We start from the raw sequence: 22,532 nt of genomic DNA, 5'->3' as shown, positions 1-22,532 counted from the left end.
GGTGGACAGAGAAGGTGAGGAGGTAAAGATTGATGAATAGAGAGCAGTTAGTTTTTTTGACTGAGGACTCGGGACTTTTTTTTTGCAGCTTCAACTTGGAGTGGATGAAAGCTATACCTTGGTGGTTCCTAAAGCCAAAGAATCTTCACAAGTCACAATTGAGGTGAGGTGCATTACTTTTTTTATATCCATGATATTTACAAATTACAACATTTTATATGCACTGCTCGATCAATTGAATTAGACTCGTGGATGAAATTTTCTCAATAATGCATCTCGCGCCAATTGAGTTTGACTCCCTTGGTTTGCTGATGTGCGTTGATGCTGATTACGAATTTTGGATTTTGTTATTTTTTTACGGGTACGGGTATACCCGATACCTGACCGGGACGGGGATGGGACAAAATTTACATACCCGACGGGTATGGGGACGAGGACGGGTATGGGTTTCAGTCGCAGGGACGGGGACGGGTATCATGAAACCCGTACCCGCCCCGCCCCGTTGCCATCCCTAGACATGATTCAATTATTATATATGAATATGATCCCACCATGAGAAACTGATTGTACAACAACCATATTTTGAAATATTTTTATTTTGTTTAATGATAAATTAATTTTTAATATAAAAATATTTATTTAAAATATATCTAATTATACATATATATTTTAAAATTATATTAATTAAATATGTATATAATAGTTTATCTTAAAACTCAATTCATTTAGATATTATAAAATATTTTATTTTAAACATCAATTAAATAATACCTTGCTACTTATAATTTATTTAAATATTTATAAATGAATATTACATTAACTCCATTGATTATTTTAATCCTTGTCTTTAATTTTATATATAAAAATTATTTACCTAATATATTTCGAAATTATTTTCATGAATCTTATTTTATTTCAATTGTTATTTTAAAAGTTAGGCTTAATCATTCAATTCAATTGATATAATCGTGCTAGTTTCATTGTTTAAAAGCAATTGACTTATACAAAAATTAGTAAGAATTTGTGAAACATCTATAAAATGAAATATTTTTTAGTAATTTAAAAAAATTATTATCCTTTGATTTTAGTTTACTCATAGATGTTCATAGTATTTAACTTATGATATATACACCTCCTTTTTATTACAATTACACTTGCTTTGTTTAAAAAGGCTAAAATTGCTGACAGTAGAGCTCGAATCCACACACACACTTACGTGGAGAAAATCTCAAGTCTTCCCCCTTAACTAATTGGGCAAACCACCCGCTGGTTCTTTTTAATCAGTTTTTAATACATCACAATGCGTTTCCTTGCTTTTTTCTCTATCAAATAGAATACGTGACTGTTTTAACGGAGTTTTTTTTATTCGCATATTTATTTTAAAGTTTCATGTTGAAATAAAATTACAACATAAATTAACATATTTTATAACTAATATTTGGTTTTAAACTTGATATGAAAATATTATGATATAACTTGATAAGATTTTAAATTAGTATTTTATTAATGGTTGATAATTAAAAAATAAAACAAGGATAAATACATTTTTTGAATTTTATATCTTAGATTTAAGATGAATAAATATATTAAGTTAATTAATAATTTATTTAAAATGTTAAAATTTAATTTATAAAAATAATATTTTAAAAGAGAAGTGCTATAATAACACAGATGTAAATTATACTAAGTATTACATCGCTCAATAACTTTATATTAAATGTGAATTTTATAAATTCAACCGTTAGATTGAAAGTTTTTTACTCTTAGATCATATATACAAAATTTTATATGAATTCAAGACGATTTGATACTTCATTTTTGTAAAATAAAATTGACGTAACATATACATTTCGAAATATATTAAAATATGAGCACTTTGATTACCGTCAAGTTGTTGTTCAATTTTAACAAAACTTGATATAAACATATAAAGTGATATGAACTTTCAATTTAACGGTTGGATTTACAAAATTCACATTTAATATAAAGTTATTGAACAATATAATACTTAGTAAAAGTTATACCAGTGTTATCATAACCCTTCTCATTTTAAAATATAAAAATTATTATTTAAAATTTTAAATTTATAATAGATAATTTAAATTGTATCATAATATTAATTTTAAATAGAAATAAGTAGATTGTTAATTATAAAAGTAAGTATATATAAATAAAGATTAATTAAATATAATTTAATTATTATTATTGGTAATATAATTATTAAATATATTATTATATTTTTATAACGGTTCGGATACACCGAAATGAGAGGGATCCAAAGATAGTATAAGTATGGGATTGTATATTTGAGGATGACTTAAATGAATTAATTTGCACTACCTATACTGACAATATGCATATGCCTTTCTGTAGCTTATCTCATAAGAACTCCACAGTTAAGCGTGCTTGACTTGGAGTAATATAGAGATGGGTGACCTTCTGGGAAGTTTCCCAAAAATTGTGTAATTAAGGACAAAACATGCTGAAAAGTGAAGTATTGTGAAATAGAATCCTTGAGACGCCAAATATGAGTATTTCGTAGTGACCAAATTTGCAACGTCTATAAAATTTAATAAAATAAAAAATAAATCTTTAGCGACCGATTTATTCGGTCACTAATTTGGTCCCCATACACATCAGCGACCAAAATCATTGCAACCATTTTGTGACCGAAATTTTCGGTCGCTAAACCAAAATTTTTGGTCGCTAAATAGCGACCGAAATTTTTTTGGTCGCTATATAGCTTTGCGACTAGGGTGTTTGCGACTACTTAAATTCGGTCACTAATTCGGTCGGTAAGGCAAATAGTGACCGATTTTAGCAATTTAGCGACCAATTTTGGTGGTCGCTAAATGCAATTTTTTTTGTAGTGAAATTTTCCAAAATTGAATCGGTGAAAGAATCACCTAACCTTCAAGGACTTCAACCATCCTCTAGATACCAAAAATGATGGAGATAGGTAGGATTGATGAAGAAATGATTCTCCTTTGCCTTTCTCCTCACAAGATCTTCGTCCTTAATTGTAATTCCGAAGAAGGTGATGAAGAAGGAATCAAATTTGGATAGATCCAAACCAAAGAAGGAAGCACTCAAGCTTAAATGTGCAAATGATTGCTCACGGATTTCCCTAAGGTCTACCACAGTATTTCGAGCTAGAGTAACCAGTTATCACATTGAGTGTGATTTCTGACAAGGCTTGTAGCCTTTAAGTGTAATAGCCCGATTTTCATAGATTGTACGAGGGCCCAAAGCCTAATAGGGGTGATTTAGTAGCCTACAACAGGCCGTTCCCAAATTGGAACGGGCCGTACCAAACTACTAAAACGAGGGTGATTTAGTATCTTAGAACGGGTCGTTCCTAGATTGGAACAGGCCGTTCCAAAATACTAAAAATGCCTACAAATCTTAGTTGGGAACGGGACGTTCTCATATAGGAACAGGGTGTTCCAAATTACCTAAATGGCTTGTAACCCTAGTTGGGAACGGGCCGTTCTAGTTTAAGAACGAGCCGTTCCAAATATGGCCATTATGGGTTAAATGCAACCCCAGAATGGGCTATTCTGGTTTGAGAACAAGCCATTCTGGATGTGAAATTTTACACGACAAAAAGTCCAGAACGGCCCGTTCTAGATTTGAAACAGGCCGTTTCGGGCACTCCTAACGCCTATAAATAGAGCACACTAGCACTCCCAAAGCACACCTTTCAGTTCTGACTTATTTTCCTTCTACATTCTCTAAAGACCGAGGAGAACCCAGAGGAGGAGTCCAACCAGATCCTGCTCTAGTTTCAGCTGCTGCTTATCGAGGTACGAGGGAAAAAGGGATTATTTGTATGTAGAGTTACATGAGGAAATTGGGTAGAGAAAGAGTCCCTTAGAATTATGGGTAATTTTATAATTATTTCTGTTTGAGGAATTGATGATCCCATTTGATTCTGTATGTATTGAGGATTGGAAATATATATTTAATTTGCAAAAATGATGATCTAGAAGAGAGAACGAAATTGTAGAAAAGTGCCTATGAGTTAGGTTTTAGAAAAATTAGGGGGTTTTACTATTTGAGTTAAGATTCTACTAAATTGATGATTCTATTAGGTTTTATATTAACTTATAAATATTATTGTTTCATTATTTGGTAAAATTTATGATCTAGATATGGAATGTGGTGTGCTGCCTTCGTACAAATGTATACATTATATTTACTATTTTAATATTGAATTGATAACATGACGTGAGTATGTTGATATGAAATAAGATATTGATGTGATATGATTGTGGTTCCTCGCACATATGACCAGGGATGAGACGACCCTTGGGTAAGTGATGCTACAGGGATGGCATGCCCCTAGCATAGTGTAGGATGAGTGAGGCAATTAACACATATCACTTATGTCAAATGTGGCATGACCTTGGCATAGGGTTAATTGTAAGATTTGTGTGGATTGTGAATGTGATTGTTGTTCCTCACACATATGACCAGGGATGAGACGACCCTTGGGTAAGTGATGCTACAAGGACGGCATGCCCCTAGCATAGTGTGGGATGAGTGAGGCAATTAACCCGCATCACTTATGTCAGTTGTGGCGTGGCCTTGACATAGTGTTAATTGTATGACTTGTGTGGATTATAAATGTGAAAATGATAGTGTTAATTGCAAGAATTGTAATGGATTGATATGACTGTAAATTTGAGATGTGATGTTGATGCATGATTGTTAGAATTAGAATATATAGAGATGTTTGTAAAGTAATGAGTTATGATGAAATGATGTGTTGGATTTTCCTTGTGTACTTTACATATGGATGTTTTCTTTTCTCACCGTACAATTTGTGGATGTTTTAGGTGAGGAAGACCTAGCTTTGAGTGGCATCTAGAATGGAAACAATTGAATTGTGGGTGTGCTCTGATATTGTGACATTGGGGCAGAGAATTCTAGGATATGAACTTTTATGTATTTGGAGTTGTACCTTTTCTTCTGAAAATAATTTGTAAACTCTTAAGTTTTACTTTCCAAGTTTTATTTTCAATTATTTTGGTTATTGAAGAACAATTATGAAGGTTTTGTGTGAACCCTTTTACCAACATTGAAAATTTTATTCTTTAGTTTATTTACATTATTAGAATATATATGTGTTGGGGTAGTAAGGGTGTCACATTAAGGCCATACTTTGGTCAGTCGTACGTCAATCACTCCCTATGTTTACGTGCTCATGCCCCGGGTGTAGGGGGATTGTTTTGTGCTATGGTGTGTGTACATTTGTTAATTCAATCACGTGTGAGACCTTAAGCATACATACAATTATAAAATCCAAACAATAAAACAAACAATGTAAAGGGGAACATATATATAAGTATTAATTATTGTTTTGTTAACTTCATCACTTATTTGGGCCCGACCCTCTTTAAACTTCCCCAGTGGAGTCAGTGGAGTTGTCATCTGTCGTAACCCAAAAAATTTTGATCTTGCAACCAATGGTTTAGACTACCTTTTTGAAAATCTCATCAATTAAGGAATGTTCGGAAACCAGACTAATCTTTAATTAATGATTTTTGACAAAATGGTTCATGGAGTCACCACTAATGTTTTGCTCAAAACATTGGAACAAGAAAATATTTTTGAAAGTCCAATAATGGCCTTAATAACCAAAATTGGGTTCGGGATCGGTTACTTGTAGGGAAGGTATTAGGCACCCCTACAACGTCCTAAATCGGTGCCTTATGACGAAGTTAACGTAATGAGAATTAATAGTTTGAATATTAGTTCCCTTTTTATTAGTGGTTATTTACATACTTGAAATTTAAATTACACGATTTATCCTAAGACGTCTACATGATTTTTTATTTATTTAGAATAATATTTATTAAAGTAAAAGAAGTAAGATATGGAAAAGAATATTTGACTGAAATACCTCTTATTTGAGCTTTATTGAATCTTCAATTTTGGAGACCTCTAGGCATTTTTTGGCTGCCTTACACACTATAATATGCCTTACAAAATCTCAAGAAATACAAGAGAGGGAAGAGAGAGAAATTTCTAGCTATATGAGACTTTCTAGACGGATTTTTCTGGCCTCGGGAGCAGTGCCCGAGTCTACTATTTATAGACGTCAGAACTAACCAGAACGACCTGTTCTAATTTCAGAATGACTCGTTCTGGATAAGTTTGTTATAAGTTAAATTTGAATCTGGAACAGTCTGTTCCGGTATCAAAATGGCCCGTTCCAGATTTAAACTTGACTCGTAACAACTTGTGTTGGAATGGCCCATTCTGGCCCGTTCTCAACTAGGGCTTCAAGGCCTTTTAGCAGTTTGGAAAAGCCTATTCCAGATTGGGAACAACCCATTCTAGTTTTGGAAAAGCCGGAATGGCCCGTTCTGGGCTACTAAATCAATTCTTATTGGGCTTTAGGCCTTCTAATGTCATATCATGTCATTTCCATGCTTTGGGGGCTCCTTTTCTTCATAAATAGAAGTTCATTTCTTTGTTTATGGGTTCGAACAAAATTAGGTGTCTATAACTAGGATTCGACCTTGAGTCCTCTGGAGGCTACTGGTACATATGTTTCTCCTATCTTTCAAACCTTTTCTTGACCTACCAAAGATGACCATGGAAGATATTAGTTTTGATTGGCATGAATATCTATCACCAATTTTTGAAGAGTCATCTACAAGATACAAGATATTAATTCATTATTTGAAAGATTAACATTGGTGAAAGAATAAGTCAAGTATAAGTTCCTAGTATTGTTTCAAAAAGATCCACATGGTGTCGAAACCATCCCTTCATAACCCTTACCAAAAAAAAGCCTTTTATCCCTTTCTAGTATATGAATTTGAGGAGGTACCTCTAAAGGTCACACTTTATATAGAAGAATTTGTCTTTGAACCTTTAGAAGAGTACCAAAACTTTCCTCTTAGTACCATCACAATGTTGCCTGACAAGATGTTTGATAACATTGTCGTATCACTGTAAAAGTTACTAGATTTTTCCCTTGAATTTGTAATATAGGGAAAAACCTATGTACAAACTATGTTATTCATCTTGAAGACACAAGTCAATTGAATTTAAATTTATCATGCAATTGTTAAAAGGGGATTTTTGAAATAGGGAACAATAATCGACTATTAAGAATACAATATAGAAAATTAATTGAAAATTCAATTGGAAATAATAATCAATTCAAGATTTCAATCCTTGTGTCATAATTTTCAAGATTCAAAATATAATCTGAATTCAATCAACCTTAAATCAACAAGAACGTAAGTAAAATGTAGATCTAAATCTAGATCTATTGAATTAAAAAAAAACATGAAACACAATCACGATCTCATAATTTTCGTGAAATTCAAGAATGTTGAACGATTGATTTAGGCGATTTAGGTTATGTTAGATCTATATCTAAATCCAAATCTATATCCAAAAATAAACTTCAATCTCAGTTTCAAATAAAATTAAAATGGAATTCATAATCATGAAAATGAAAGTAGACCTAGAATGGAGAAGAGGACAAAGAGAATTTGTATGGTAAAAATAGATTGGGAACTCGAGTTTTACCATAATTCATGGAATATTGAATCAACTAGAGGGACTAGCCATGCAGCTCCATTGAGTTGTTGCAGTTTATTCATTTAGAAATAGTAGAGAAAAAATCCAAAAGAGAGTAATTTTTGAGAAACTTATAGAGGAAGCAACTTGAAATTCTAAAAAAATGAGAGAAAACGTACAAAACAAGTCTCATGACACTTATTAATAAAGCAAGATAGTGGGCCTAATCACAATATTTACACAGCCTGGCCCACTAAGCCACTAATTAACAAGGTTAAACTTCTTATACGATAAGTTCCTAAAGTAAACCTAAAGTAAAGTGTAGAGGCGTAAATTGTGGCACATTTATAAAACTTGAGACGTCCGAATTGGATGAAACTCTCAACAGAGAAGTTGTAGATCCCTATCTTAGATTTCCTAAGACATCAAGAACAATCACTAATAGATATATATTCCTTAGTTGATTTAAATCTTCATTTAAAACTAGTCAAAACAACTCAAATATGTTTAATTTACTTATTGTCTTGGTCCACAAGGACTTTCTTAATTATTTTAGTGTACAATTCACTACACTCTATAAAATTTGGAAACCAAGTTGACAAAATAATGAGACAAGCTTGGAAGTTGAAGGTACCCCAAAGGCACTGATTCTATTTTGGAGAATTTATTATAGTGGGCTACCTACAATTGATAATCTCATAAAAATAAATGTTCAGGTAGATACTGAGGGACCTACATATCAATTTTCCATTTAGAGGAAGAAAATGTCCCACATTCACATATGTTTTTTTCATGTAGAAGTCTAACTCAATGTAGAAAGAGTGTTATAAGTGAGCTAATATTTCAATTACCTTACGATTCCTCTTCTTTTTTAGAAACTTAGAGATAACGGATTGTGTGGTGTGTTGTCATTTGATCCTTGTGGGGACATGGGAATAATGGTGTGTTCAGATGAGAAAATTATGACAGAAGGAAATTACTACAGATATCATGTTCACATCATGGTCATGACTTAGGAATAATAAACAAAAAATTGATATTGGGTTTGATCAATGTTCAGTAAGGTGAAGGGCATGACTACTAGTTGGATATTCCTAGTGAACCAAGTTACAAGTAGTTGTAAAAGGTGGGGATGTAATGATCTATATTAAGTTGCTGCTAGCAGGGGAGGTCTATTAATGAATGTGAAATATGGATAAGATATTTGAGGAAGAAAATGTCCCACATTCACATATGTTTTTTTCATGTAGAAGTCTAACTCAATGTAGAAAGAGTGTTATAAGTGAGCTAATATTTCAATTACCTTACGATTCCTCTTCTTTTTTAGAAACTTAGAGATAACGGATTGTGTGGTGTGTTGTCATTTAATCCTTGTGGGGACATGGGAATAATGGTGTGTTCAGATGAGAAAATTATGACAGAAGGAAATTACTACAGATATCATGTTCACATCATGGTCATGACTTAGGAATAATAAACAACAAATTGATATTGGGTTTGATCAATGTTCAGTAAGGTGAAGGGCATGACTACTAGTTGGATATTCCTAGTGAACCAAGTTACAAGTAGTTGTAAAAGGTGGGGATGTAATGATCTATATTAATTTGCTGCTAGCAGGGGAGGTCTATTAATGAATGTGAAATATGGATAAGATATTTGAGTCTATGGACAAAACATAATAGGATCCAATTGGTGATACAATGGTTACAATTTCTTCTATGAAGGCATTAATTAGAATCTTTCTCTGATACATACTAGTAGTAAAGAAGAAGATGATGATGCCTATGGATATAGAGGAGTTGTCTTTATTGATAGAAAAGAATAGCTCAATCTAAGAGGGGGGTGAATTGGATTCAATGACACTTAAAAATTTTATCAGAGTTTAAGGATCTTTATTTCAATTAAAACTTTTCTAATACAAATTTTCAATGAAGATTCTTGAACCTTTTGCAAATGGGAATGAATCCTATATGAGTTCTTGGTTAATCTTTATTGAATTCAGATTAATAACAACTAATTTCCAATTGTCATGTTTCAATTTAAACCAGTATTTTAATCATACAAGCATATTAATCAAGACCAGCCATTTTAACATTCAATTAAATATTGCTCAATGTACAAGATAGACATGAGTGAAGAGTGCAATTTGTTTTATCCTGGTTCAGCCACTCCACATGTGACCTACATTCAGAACTCAATCATAACTTGATCAAGATTTGTTCCACTATCTCAATGAAGAAGTTTTACAAGCATACCACACACGCACACACTTCAACACTCAAGATAGACAATTTCTTGCACCCAAGAAAGCACTTCTTGTAGAAACCCACTACAATAATTCCTTACCACTTGAGACACCCACTCAAGACTTCTTTACACATTACACAAAGAATTAAAGGAATAAATTCACCTGGAAGCTGAACAAATCAGACTATGAATTCTTGACAAATCTCAATCCTTCTCTTCCAAGAATGTAGTGATGATGATGATTTCTCTCAAAGCATTTCACTAAATGTTTTTCTTCTTGGTTTCACAAAGAAAACACTCCAAGAAGGTCACAAAGACTTCACAAAATGAGTAGAATCCTATCTTATGTTCTCTTTTCTTCTATGTACTTGTTTCAAAGTGTGAAAACTATTTATAAAGTTTTCCAGACCCAGATAATCGATTATTGTTAAGGATAATCGATTATTTTGTTCTTCATGAATTATAGAAATCATCAAGAATAGAATAATCAATTATTTTGCAGGATAATTGATTATTTCAGAGAGCACTTCCTGGAATAATCGATTATTTCTCAGATAATCAATTATTACAGCAAGGTTCTCTGAACCTCTTACTGGAATAATAGATTATATTTAATAATAATCAATTATTTTGAGTTAGTTTTCAAAAAATCTATTTCACACATTAGAAAACTTTCCAAGTTATTTGAATCATCATCATACTCACTCTTAGTCAATTTAGATTAAGTTTAACTCATGCACAAAGCATACACATGCAAAATAAACTCAACAAGGCAACTCAACATATAAGAACATATAAACTACTCCTATTACATATTGTATTCTTTCATGATCTTCATGTCTTCCTTTCTTGATTAGCTTGTGTCCTTTGTTATCATCAAAACTCTCAGAACTTCAGAGTTGAGTTTGATTCATCATTCATGAATCTCAACATTTATGTGCCATAAAGTGTAGCGGATTAGGGGGTTAATAAGTTATGGTGGTTTTTTGTCTGGGTAAGAAATAAAAATATGGTGATATCCACTTTCTATAATTTGTCATGGTAGGAACATAACACACAGATTCTCAAATTGTTACGTGGAAGGATGTAGGCAATTGTAGGATAGGAGCAATATTTTGGTTGAGTATATCCATTAGGGGGAATCTAGTTAATTCTAATTTGTACTATTTTTTTTGCACAAATTAGATCTAATCAGGAAACATGTTCTTTGACAACTCTTTTCTTATTCATTGTATATGGGTTTGTGATACTTTGTATCTCTCTAATATATTGCCTTTTTTGTTGTAAAAAAAAAAACTCATTGTCTTGGTAATTAATTTGAGTCAATCACTCATCATATTTAGCCTCTCAACCAAATCCAAACATATATTGCACAAATCTCATATCATTTTAATCAAAGTGTCTACTTGAACAAAATAATTCCCACAACCAATCATGAGCATCAAGCAATCGATAGCACACTACAAGAAAAATGACTTATGCCTACACACAAAAAATGTCACTAAAAATCTAAATTCCATAGGTAAAGGTATCATGGACTTTGACCTACAGACATTGAAGTTGTCAACTTTGAGGGGGCATATAGCTACAACTAATAGTCTATCACTATAAGTTTTACCTACAGACATAATTTTACCTACAACTACATTTGACTGTCACTATAAGAACTACCTACAATTTGCAATATGCGTGGGTAAAAATCATTGACTTATATTTACACTCCCTACTATAAGTAAACACCATTAAGTTGTACTTACATGTTATGACTGTAGGTAAAAGTCATTAACTTATTCTTACATGCTCTGACTATAGGTAAACGTATTTTTTATTTTATTTATTATTATTATTATTATTATTATTGTACCTATAAATAAATAAATATATATATATTTACTCAACATTTATTTAACTCATGAAAATAATTTTTTTAAAAAAATATGCTAATACAATTTAGTTGTGATTGTGATTTGTGACATGTTTATATTTATTTATCTTGACAAAAAAATGAATATATTTGAAGATTAAATAATTATTTAAAGAAAAATTTCTATAAAAAAAATATGAATAAACGATTATTGTCTTGAGATAAGGTCTTTAAAAGATGCAGTTGTATACAATAAAAAACGTTGGGTGAAGGAACAATTGATTACCAATCCCGAAAAGAAAGATTGGTAAAATTAACATACATCACATACAGTTATCCATCTACCAATCCAAATATATCCATTGGTGTCAATAAGAGACAAATGTACAAGATATCCACAAGAAAAATAATTGGTGTTGTTCTGGTGAACAAATGAAACCAAGTCTTATTTATTTAATTTCTCTACCAAATAAATACCCCCAATAATGATGCCATAACAAGAACTCTTATTGTCACAAATTGGCAAGTTCATCAACAATTCAACATCCAACACTCGAGGAATGTTAAAGTACCGGTAATTGTTATCATGTTATTATAAACATCATGTTTGTATTATATTTCAAGTATCATTGTTCATAGAGCTAGACATATAAGTATTTAAACTATGTTATAAAAATGACAAATTCATGATGTTAAAGTTGCTAATTAAAAATAAAAAAAAGTAAACATATTACATTGATAAATGTCATCCTGTAAGTATTGCCATCTATGTTGATCCACTGCATGTAAATCTTTCACCAATCCTAAAAAAAATATGAAAGATGTCAATTTTACAACACTAAAATAATTATCATCATCATGTATACTATGCCATTAAATTACGCATTTTAATTACTAAACCATGAAAGATAATATTTCTCCACAACACTTGAGCATAAGATTTGTGTAGCATATAATAAATTTGGTGGGAAAACAAGAAAGATAATATTTAAAAAAAGATCATGCAAATCAGATTCTAATTACAAGCACCAGTAAGTCTGCTCCTTAGTTGAAGGTTTTCTCATTTGGGGTCTCTTGTAGTTTGATGATTTTCACTAGTAGAATCATTTTTCCATCCTTGGAAGATTTAGCAAAGGCAAAATCAAGAAAATTTAGAACCCCTCTAATGTACTTCTCTTTATTTAGAGAGTTGTCATGTATCCAACTCTTATCCATTTGATACAATAAACTGGAAAAAAATTGAGTGAAATGGCCTCAATAAACTAGTGATAGAATGACATAAAAAAACTCTATATACTATTTTCTCTTGAATTTTTAACAAGCTAAAAAACAATAATAGAATAAAAGTGATATAGATTCGTATATACCTAGTGTTTCTTCATTGCTTTAATATCTTTAAAGTGATAGAGAAATTGAAAAACGATAATTTAAACTTTTCGTGTCTTATTCTGGTGGCTTTAAAAGCTCAGGCCATTTCTTACTCTTTTATTATTATTTATGAGATACATTTCGTATAAAGGAATTTATTATAATATAGTTCACGTAACCTTCCTAACCAACTGAAGTAGATTATTTATTAGTCATTTATCACTTTGATGCAATATATATTGTGAACCGTGGGTTTGGATTATTTTGTCTAACAATATTAATAAACTTTGAGTTTGGATTTTTTCCCCTTTTCTTGATGAAGTTCTCTCCTTCACGCTTTTAAAAATATTAGATATTAAAGGTATTAAGGTCCACCTCCTCACAAATACCCTCTGAGTAATAATTTATTAAAAAAACAATTACTTTAAAATTAAAAGTTAAATCATTCTCATATTATTTCTTTAATCACTATCCTAATTCCTAAACATCAGTTTTAAACAATTTTGCTGTATTTTGTTTCCTTTCATGCAAATTTGCATTAGATATGGAGTAAATGATATATAGTTATACTAAAAATTCTCAAAAAAGATTAATAGTTAATTTTATCTTTACATAAAGTCATATTTTATTCTAATAAAAACTTTTTATTAAAAAGAGAAAAAAAAATCCAACAAACAAAGCAATTTAAATGTATATTAATTAGAAGTGAAGGGTATATCTATGTTAAGGTGGGATTCTGACTTGGTGTAATTTAAATGTATACTAATTTAAACATTGGCAGCACTATCGTCACACACCTTTCACTCACCTTTTCTTTTCCCTCTTATCTCTCTCTCCAACCACCCTTCCCTCCTTGTCTCTGCCTTAATTACACTTACACCTATCACATTAACATGCACCTCTCTCTCTCTCAAATGCTTTTTCTTCAAGTATGTTTTCCTATCTTTACACTCTGTTTTGTAACTTTTAAGACACGTACTGCACGGAACAAATGATTATTAAAGCTATTATAATTAATGTTCAACTCGTACGTAATTCCAATGGTTGGGCAAGCATGAAGTGATTACTAATGGTACTAATGAAATACTACTACATATAAGAAGAAAGAGACTATGGCATGCAAAAGAGTGTGATATCCTATATACATTGTTCTTGTCTCTTCCTTTTTCACCGATCAATCCCTTGACAAGTGTCATGCAATAACCACACTAAACGTGTTGAGTTGCTAATTCTCCATTTCTCATGACTCATGCTAACCACCTCCAATCAACCACTCCTAAAGCTGCTATTATTAGTAGCAATAGCAACATGTTGTTCATCACAAATGCTCCTAAAGTGATAGAGATTACAAGAACAATAGGAACAGACATTCTTGAATCAGAAACTGGAACAAAAGCAGGTCTTCTGTTCTCCGTTTTGACATAATCAACTGACGAAAGCTTGGTCAGATCGGGATTTCGATTTTGAACAGACCATCAAGATGCTAAGCTGGCAAAAGAGCTTTGAGACTGAGTCCTTCCCGCCCGAGGATAGAATGTGAATCAATAATGAATGCGCTACCCAACCTACTCGTGATACCAACTAACAGGTACTTCTTTTAAGGAAACACATTATATGTATGAGCCATCTTTCGTACAAAACTTGAACACAAGATTTTCTAATGGTTGGATTACTCAGCTGCATCACTTAGGTAGCTGTTACCAACAAGTAAATGCTCATTGAATTCCAATCAACATAATATGTCATGACCATGACAATTATAAATTTGTATGCAGAAGAGTGAAATTTAAACTCACATGATGAAGCTTACCACTGTTAAATCTCTCTATGTCAATCTATTTGTTGTTCTATTTTATTCATTTGCTGTAACAGCCATATCACAAACAAAATATAGCAACCATGACATTCCTGCTGTTATAGCTTTTGGTGATTCAATCTTGGATACAGGCAACAACAATCATATTGAAACAATAATAAATGCAAACTGCAAACCATATGGGAGGGATTTCTTAGACGGAAAACCCACAGGAAGGTTTTGCAATGGCAAGATCCCTTCAGACCTTTTAGGTAGTTCTCACTTCTAAGTTAGTTGATTAAGAGTAGGTTCAGATAAATTTCTTTGGAATAAGAAGTAAAATTAAAATAAGTTAGTTGATTAAATCAAGAGTGAGAAGATATAAAATACCTATTGATAAATTGGTGAACGTTCGAATACAAGATCTGTGAGTGCTTCTTGGATATCTGTTAGCAAACTCAGTATCAATAAACAAATCTTACATTAGACTCGAAGAAAAAGAGTACGAGATAAAATTCGAAAGTAAAGCGCAATGAAGTAGAGGACGTAGGATTATATGAATCAAAAACCTAGATTAGAAGAAACAAATAAGCTGTAGGAGATTCATGAGGAAGAAACCTGTGAATGGAGACATGATTCGAGAACGGAGACGAGCGAGGGGTGCGGAGCAATTCAGAACGAGAAATCAGGTTTTTGAATTAAATAGATTATATGCTGTAGCTTTTGGGGTTGGGTTGGGCGGCTCTGTATGATGGGCCTCACCATACATGGCCCTTCTGCAATAGATACTTCTTTTCCTGTGACACCATACACGTAATAGGAACTATATTCGTTTGTATTTTTTTTTTTTTTTTTTTTGTAAATACTTCTTGCTAGAAATCAGGTTTTTGAATTAAATTTTAACATTCTAAAAACTATTTTAGAATTACATTTGGGTTGCGATTAGGGGTGATCAAAATTTTTCTAACCTACAAAAAATGATGAAAGAAATACATTTCGGGTTAGTATTATTTATATATAATTATTTATTTGTTTTACATGGATTTTTATTTATATTAAATAACTGTAGGTATAAATTTTGTAAATTTTTTACCTACCTAAAATAGTAGTAGGCATAAGTCTTTGAAGGCTTTTACCTACATTGACAATTTGTTGGTAGAAGAATTTTAAGTTGTATTGAGTTTTACCTATACCAAATAAAAATGGGTATAGATTTTTGAGTTATACCTACATTAAACATTTGTAGGTAAATTTTTTTTTTAGTTTTACCTACACTAATTCAGGTCTATAGGTAAAAGTGTCTGTAGGCACAGGTTATTTTTTTTGTAGTGGCAAGAGAAAGAAACATGAAGTAGCCACTCAAGGTTGTGGCATACAACATACGCAGTAACATGTTTTCAATCCAATATTCCATCTAGAACAAAGAGTAACTAAAGGAATTTTTTGTACAATTGTCACTGTTTTCATATATAATCAACATAATGCCACCCTTTTGAGTTTGTCACAATGCCACACTTTTTGTATTACGTTGAGAAGTCAGGTACGGGGACCCTAACTTTTCAACATATTGTATTATTCTTTACTTTTAATTTATAAAAATATAATCATAATATAATAAATATATATATTTAAAATGTTAAAATATAAATTAAAATAAAATAAAATATTATATTTATTAAATTATCTAAACATATAATATATTTTTAAAATATTAAAATACTATATATTTACTTTTTTTATTTATATAAATTTTTAGGATTATTGTAAAAGTTAACTTTTGTATAATTTGAACATAAGATCTTTTTTGTTCAAATAATGATTTATGCTCATATTTTTTATGTTAGTGAATATACAATAGTATCACTTTCGGGTCTTAAATTGGTTTTTAAAATTTTTTTCAAAATGATTCTCAAAAATTGTAAAAAAAATATTTTTTTCTAACTCTTTAAATATTATATTCTATTGTTTTTATCTCTAAATTAGTCAACCAAAAATTACATTAAAAAAATGCAATACAAAAATTATTTCAAAAAATATCAATGTCGAAGATGATCTCTAGTTTCACAAGGTGGCAGTTTTCTATTTCATGGAGGATTGCATTGGGGACGAGTTTGTCTTGGATATCGTGTATAATTGTTTTCATCATCACCAATTTGTTGATCTTGCAAGACAGATTCATGGAAATTATTGACATAAGCAAAAGAGGTATTTGTCTCTTATTGAATATAAGATTCATGTTGGTTAAAAAATGGAACGTTGTTAGAATACATACTTTGAAAATGTGTCACAGCTAATTATGACGAACCAACTTTTGCACCAAATAAATTATTAACAAATTCTTTTGTTGTTGATGCAAAAGAGTGCTAATTATTGTCATTGTAGTGATCAGGATGTTGTTGTGATGGAGGAAGTTACAACAAATGAATTACATTGTGGTTTCTAACCATTATTTTGCATATCATCAGTAATAATGGGGTTAGGATTTGGACTTGTATTTTTTTTGTTGATACTCTCGTTATATTAACATTTTTATTGGTGCTTGTGACATTTGGCCAATATCAATGTTTTCTACAACACGTGGGTCTTGTAATTGTTGGGGCACAAACAAATAAAGAATTGTATTTTTTTTCTATACCATGCCATATATTCATCTATATGGGATAAATGACCATTGACAAGTTGCCCTACTACAACGTTCTATCGGTGTTCCATCCATTGTTGGGTCCAATTGAAATGTTCTTGGCCTAGTTATCGTAAGTATTTCCTCGCATGAATGTCTCATATTGTTGATCCAAATTTATTGGCGGCTATGGTATACCTTATAATAAACCAAATTGAAGTTTTACCGTATTCACTTGTTATCATTCAACCACTATGAAACAAATTAATGGGATACAAGCATTCCACTTTGTTGAAGTTTTAAAAGCATTTTTTAGTAGTATGCCCTCATAACCTTTATAAGGTATCCAAAGGCACTGTTAAATTAAGAATGAATATTAATTCTTTAATATGTGACAATTAGAATATATATACATCTATATTTTGCATCTGATCAATTCTTGACTTATACTCGACTAAGTCACCTATTGGTGTCCCTGAATGCCTCAACCTGATGGAAGAGGTTAGTGAGAAGTGATGAATGTTCTTCTCCTTAGCTCCTCCTAGCCACGGATCCTCTTCAAGGAGATATTACCGAATGAAATGGAACTTAATTGATGAAGGAACACGGATGGATGAAGGTTCAAGCCTTGGATGGAAGCATCCAAGCTCAAAGATCAATGGAAGACTCACTTCAAAGAGTAGGAAGAAGATGAACTCCCTAGGTTTTTGAGATGAATTCTCTAGAGGACTTTGAAAAGGAAATTCGGCTCTTGGCTCTCAAATTTCATATAAGGTTCAAAGTGAATACAAAGTCAGAAGGAATTGGCTTAAGTATGCACCAAAATTATGACACTTAGGCGCCTAAGCTTAAGGTTCACAAAATGGCGCCTAAAGTTTGAATTCAAATTTGAAATTTGAATTCAAACTTTGGTGCACATGTGTAAGTCCGAAAATTTAGGTACCAAGGTGCATTTAGGTGTGATTTGAGAGTCATTTAGGGTTAATTTGAGTGGCACATGTTCAGCCACCCAAGGTGCTAAACATGTGACTCAAATGTAACTTAAATGACTTCGAAATTAAACCTAATTTAACCTAATTAGCATACTTTAGTATTCCTTGTATTTTCCTATTCTAATGACCTAATTACATTGGTCCAACAATTACAATGGAAAGGAAAAATTACAAGAATGAAAATGAGCCCAATATTGAGTAGCAAAAGCCCAAAGGCCCATGAAGCCCAAAACTAGGCCCAACTAGCCTAAAACCTAAAATGCTACTCTATGTGGTCCAAAATACAAGACCAAAATATATGATACCTATACTAACATGATGTATAAAAAAATATATGAAAATAGCTATAACAAAATATGGCCCATGAAAAGTTCAACTTGGGCCTTCCCAGGCCCATCAGGCCCATTGGGCCCTGACTGGCCCAAACCTTCATGTCTAGCCAACTCCTCTTGGATCTTTGAGTATGTCACCTCTTGCACTCCAAAGCATGATTCCATCATCCCCTCCCTCTTGAAAAGGATTTGTCCTCAAATCTCGAGGATGAATGGAAGAAGAAAAATTAACTCCTACATATAAAACATGCAAGGAATAAGAAGTAACATGGTAAGAGAAAAGATCATGGATCCTAAGAGGAGTCCTAGTATCTAACCTCACAAAGAAAGATAAAATATTAGACTCTCTAGAAATAGGCTCCTCTTCTAAGCATAACCTAGAAGTAAAACCTAAAAATGTAAGAACACTATGACTAAGACAATGAAAAGACTGATTTTTAAACACTACAATATCTTGCCTAAAGTACCCTAAATGGTAACCTAGGCTTTTCCTAAAATATAAAGAAAAAACTACTAGAAAACATCCTAAACAATTTTGGATTTGATTGTTTGCTAGATACTTATAATCATATAAGCTATATTTATCTTGTAGGGAAGGAAACATATTAAGTTCAAAAGAGTAAGAACTTCCCATAAGATTAAACATAGAATATAGATTATTACAAGTTGTATCTACTAAACAATGTAAACCGAAAATGGGGTGCTTTATTAAATTTAAAGAAATACTTCCTTCCGTGTGCATCATCAAGGAAGTAGTATAAGGAGTAACACTAGGAATAGTCCACTCTTTCTTCACTATATCTCTAAGTTGAGAATTCTTGGTTTGAAATTTATTTTGTTTTTCATTCTCAACTCTAAGATAAGTGGCAGCATTAGGACAAGAGTCAAAACTTTTATGAATAAAGAGAGTTCTTTTCAAGTCTTGTTTGGTTATAAAATAACTCTCTTTTGTCACAAATGTCTTAGTGGAGTCCCTTTTATCCACACTCTGTCCTTCTTTCTTTTCTTTGTTTCTTTTCTTTTTCATTTGCTTTTGATCCTCAAACACTTGGGGTGGTGTTAAAGGATTAAAAACAATTTCCTTATTTTTATGAATGAAGGATATTTTGTTAGTGAGGCCATCATGTATAGTTTGTTTATCAAATTGCCATGGCCTACCAAGCAAAATATGACAAGCTTCCATAGGGATTACATCACATAAAACTTTATCTTTATAATCCCCTATAGAAAACTTGACCTTCACTTGTTGATTCACCTCCAATTCCTCACCTTCATTGAGCCAATGAAGTTTGTAAGGGTGAGGGTGAGGAATGGTGGTAAGGGCTAACTTGTTAATCAACCTTGTACTACAACAATTTAAACATGATCCACTATCAACAATGAGAGAACAAGTTCTTTTGGAAACTAAACATCTTGTGTGAAAGATGTTCTCTCTTTGTGATAGTGAAGTGGGACAAGGTTGACTTCCAAGAAGCCTTTTGACCATAAGAAGATCACCATCAACAGGATATAGCTTTTCAATTTGAGGATCTTCCTTACTAGTCTCACTATCACTTGAAGTGGTAGAACTAGATTCATCAAGGCTACTATAAATGTCTTGTCCTCTCAAAATCATGACCTTTTTAGTTGGACATTGAGAAGCTATATGGCCTCTCCCAAGACATTTGAAGCATTTGATGTCACTAGTTTTACTACTAGAAGTGACAACATTTTTCTCATTTTCTTTTTCTTTTTCTTGACCCTTACTAGAGCTTTTAGAAGAGTCATATTGACCCTCCCTCTTGTAGTCATTCTTGATATAAGAGTTAGCTTGAGTTTTTCCTTTTAAAGAATTTTTCCTTAAATTTTGTTGTTCCACCCTTATACAAAGTTGGACCAAATCATCAAGGTCCCTATAAGGGAGTAACTCAACTCTATCTCTTATATCAAAATTAAGACCACTTAGAAACCTAGCAATGGTCAATCTTTCCTCTTCCCTTATGCCAGCCCTCATGAGATACAACTCCATCTTTTGTCTATACTCCTCAACACTCATATTCTTTTGTTGGAGTCTTTGGAGCTTATCCATAAGCTCCCTACTATAATAAGAAGGTATGTGCCTTCTTCTCATAGCACTCCTCAACTCATTCCAATAAGTGATGGGAGGATCATTATGAAGTCTTCTCTCTCTTTCCAAGGATGTCCACCAATACATGGCTTGTCCTTGAAAAGCTAGGGTGGCTAAAGGAACTTTTCTTTCCTCACCTACTTGATGACAAGTGAAGATTTGCTCCACTTTCATCTCCCAATCCAAGTAGGTGTCCACATTATCTTTTCCATGAAAGTAAGGGAGATCAATCCTTGATTCCCTCACTTTGTGTTCTTTAATGACTCTCCTAGGTGGGGGTTGATAGTAAGCATCCATTTGTATACTACCATCATTATCTTGATTTTGAGAATCATTGGAGCTCTTGGTTGAGCTCCTAGAAGAACCTTTTAGACTTTTATTTTTATTCAATCTTTTCAAAAGTTTTTCTTCTCGTTGCTTAATCTTTTGAATCTCTTGTTCTAAAGCCATGATTTGTACTCCCTTTTCAAGTTTTTCTTTTTGTTTTTGAAGTATTTCATCATGCTTCCAAAGTTTTAGTGCCTCAACCTCCTTGACAATTCTTTTAAAACTTTTAGGAGATTCAAAGTCACTACTACTTTGAGAATGTTGACTCATGATTAAGCAATAAGATTTTATATGCTATGCAAAAAGTTATAAAATGTTTTTGGTATTTTCTAGGAATGAAAATAACACTTGGAAGTCTAAGTGTACAAGTTGCACTATCAAGGGAGGTGAGCTACAAAGAGCCACTTAATAACCAAGCCTTTTCAAGTGGAAATCACTAAACTCCTTTGTGGTACTTCCAATTCCCAAAACTTTTCACAAAATTTTTTTGAATGCTTTTTCACAATTTGTTTGTTTTAAGACTAAACTAAACGTGAGCAAGTAAATCTACACAAGTCTAGACGAATTTAAGCAACTAAGTAAACACAATTAAAGTTCAAACACTTGAAGGAAGCAAGGATAATCAACTAGTCGGTTTGCCCTAGGTGGAAGCTTGAAACATATGAAATTTTCAAGCCACTTCCACTAGTACTACACGTGAGAATGCTAACAAGGAGTTAGATATACCTGACCAGCTTCTTAATACTCCCTCCAAGCTTTACAAATTGATTTTAAAATATAAGAGAGATTGCAAAATTTAAACTAGCCTAGAAAGCAATAAATGGCGGTTTTGGTGACCAATTAGTGACGGTTTTGTGTTCAACTTTTCTAACACTTGTTTAAGTGTCTTAATCCGCCACTAATCCTTCAAATTTGATGGTCCTGGACCTGCAAAGAATCACAACAAAAGAGGTTAACGGTGGATGCCTCACAAGGTGAAAGGAATGGTCACTCAAGTGAAGGAAGTTTAGGAGAAGTTTTGGTCACTAATTTAGGTCAAATTTTTAGGTCTTAGTGTCCAAACTTTTCCTACTCTTTGTTGAGCAATGCTTGATCCTTGAGCAAGGATTTGAGGCCACTTCCAGCACAGGGAAAATTATTGAAAGAAAACTAGACAAGCAATAGAAGCACAATTTGAAAAGCTTATACCAAAAGTTAAGAGTAATATGTATATATGACAAGACTCAAAGAGGTTCAACAAGTAAAACTGGAAAATAAGACTCCAAATAAAGCTATCACTCAGTTAGGAATGTTCCTAGATAGGTACTAGAGTAGATGAACAAAACAAAAAAAATT

General features: G+C 32.1%; 1 protein-coding gene across 4 annotated transcripts; it reads right to left on the bottom strand.

Annotated features, from left to right (window-relative positions):
- Positions 1 to 5,632: 5,632 nt before the first annotated feature.
- Positions 5,633 to 21,583, bottom strand: LOC145956794 (uncharacterized). Of its 4 annotated transcripts, XM_083072481.1 has the most exons (4): positions 15,438 to 21,583; positions 15,210 to 15,265; positions 12,391 to 12,459; positions 5,633 to 6,591 (listed from the first exon to the last, which is right to left on the bottom strand). In XM_083072481.1, the coding sequence occupies exon 1, from the start codon at positions 21,465 to 21,467 to the stop codon at positions 18,867 to 18,869; it is 2,601 nt and encodes an 866-aa protein (XP_082928607.1). In that variant the 5' UTR covers positions 21,468 to 21,583; the 3' UTR covers positions 5,633 to 6,591; positions 12,391 to 12,459; positions 15,210 to 15,265; positions 15,438 to 18,866. The 4 variants fall into 4 exon arrangements, with proteins under 4 accessions (XP_082928607.1, XP_082928606.1, XP_082928608.1 ...); XM_083072480.1 differs by lacking the exon at positions 5,633 to 6,591 and having other exon boundaries at positions 11,695 to 12,459; XM_083072482.1 differs by lacking the exons at positions 5,633 to 6,591; positions 12,391 to 12,459 and adding an exon at positions 12,532 to 14,718.
- Positions 21,584 to 22,532: the final 949 nt, after the last annotated feature.

This window comes from Cajanus cajan, chromosome 4, assembly GCF_000230855.2.
Source record: "Cajanus cajan strain Asha chromosome 4, NIPB_CcT2T_4, whole genome shotgun sequence".
Taxonomy (NCBI): domain Eukaryota; kingdom Viridiplantae; phylum Streptophyta; class Magnoliopsida; order Fabales; family Fabaceae; genus Cajanus; species Cajanus cajan.
Note: the sequence above shows the minus strand (reverse complement) of the source record. Positions and strands in the feature narration are given on the sequence as shown.